Source organism: Octopus sinensis, linkage group LG12 (assembly GCF_006345805.1).
Source record: "Octopus sinensis linkage group LG12, ASM634580v1, whole genome shotgun sequence".
Classification (NCBI taxonomy): Eukaryota; Metazoa; Mollusca; class Cephalopoda; order Octopoda; family Octopodidae; genus Octopus; species Octopus sinensis.
The window spans coordinates 55026351-55027611 of NC_043008.1; the positions used below are offsets into that span (position 1 = coordinate 55026351).

General features: G+C 36.6%; 1 protein-coding gene across 1 annotated transcript in view; it reads left to right on the plus strand.

The window, feature by feature from the left end:
• Window positions 1–433: 433 nt before the first annotated feature.
• LOC115218140 (androgen-induced gene 1 protein-like) overlaps window positions 434–1261 on the plus strand; it is a 3316-nt gene continuing 2488 nt past the window's right edge. Inside the window, exon 1 of the mRNA XM_036507991.1 lies at window positions 434–1261. This exon is cut by the window's right edge and continues 2488 nt beyond it. Within this exon, the coding sequence (XP_036363884.1) occupies window positions 829–1261 (433 nt within the window). The 5' untranslated portion in view covers window positions 434–828.

The following is a 1261-nucleotide window of genomic DNA, read 5'->3' on the forward strand; positions in this document are numbered from 1 at the left end:
TGTGTGTGTGCGTGAGTGTCTGTGTGTGTGCGTGAGTGTGTGTGCGTATGTGTGTGTGCGTGTGTGTGTGCTTGAGTGTATGTGTGTGTGTGTACATACATACATGTATGCATACATACATACATACATACATACGAGCGTGCATGCGTTTGTATTTATGAATGCATGCATATATGTATGTATGTATGTATGTATGTATGTATGTATGTATGTATCTAAGTATGTATACACATCCGCACATAAAACGGGCTAATCATTAGTGTTTGTTTACTCCAACCGAGTAATTACTAGTTTTAGGCCCAGTAAAGGGCGTGATAACAATCGGTACCCATTGATGAACCATGCATGTCCGATAAGTGTGACATCAACGTGATACAGACTTTGAGCAAGATTTATTAGATAAGACATGTGATGTTAACATGTTCGTTGTGTTATAATAAGAGAGTGAAACAGTTCTTGATGAGCTTTGCAACACTTTTATTTTGCTGAATGACGAAAGGGAACGTAACTATATAATACGCCGTACTACAGGTCTTTCTTTGAAGTTCATGTAATTGTTCGATTCAGCCTTGTCAATTTGGTGGTGAAGAATATAAGGAAAGAGAAGAAAAAGGTCGAATACTTCTGGGTTTTTTCCTTCGTTTCTTTCTAATTTGGATGAACGCAGTTTTATTCGTTCATTTATTTATTTCTATTTATTTTTTACTTTAAATTATTTAATGCAAAGCAGAAAGGAAACAATTGTGAAATTCAAAGAACCGGAAAAGAAATTTTTACGGAAAAAAAATTTTTAAATAACAACAGAAAGGAAGAAATCTTGAAGTAAAAATGGCCAAAGTTCTGGTAACGTTATTTCATTTGCTTTGTTTCCTCATTACGGGATTCGGCTTGTATTACGACACCTTCGTTGTTACTTACGGCTGGTCAGTCTACGCCGGAAAAGTACGTTATGCTACGTACTGGGATATCGTCTTACAGACCATATATTTTGGACTGGCACTGGTATCAGACATCTACAATCGCAATGATTTCGACAAGAACAATGCATTTTCGAACGAACTTTATAGCAAAACGAAACTAAAGCGACTGGTAAGATATATATCTTGCGGTATGGCATTTCCTCTCGGTAACTTCGTCTGTTTATCATTCTGGATTATATTTTTTTTTCATCGTGAATTGATATATCCATCCTATCTCGATGACATTATTCCGTGGTGGCTCAACCATATTCTTCATTCGGTGCCCATAGTGCTTCAGTGGT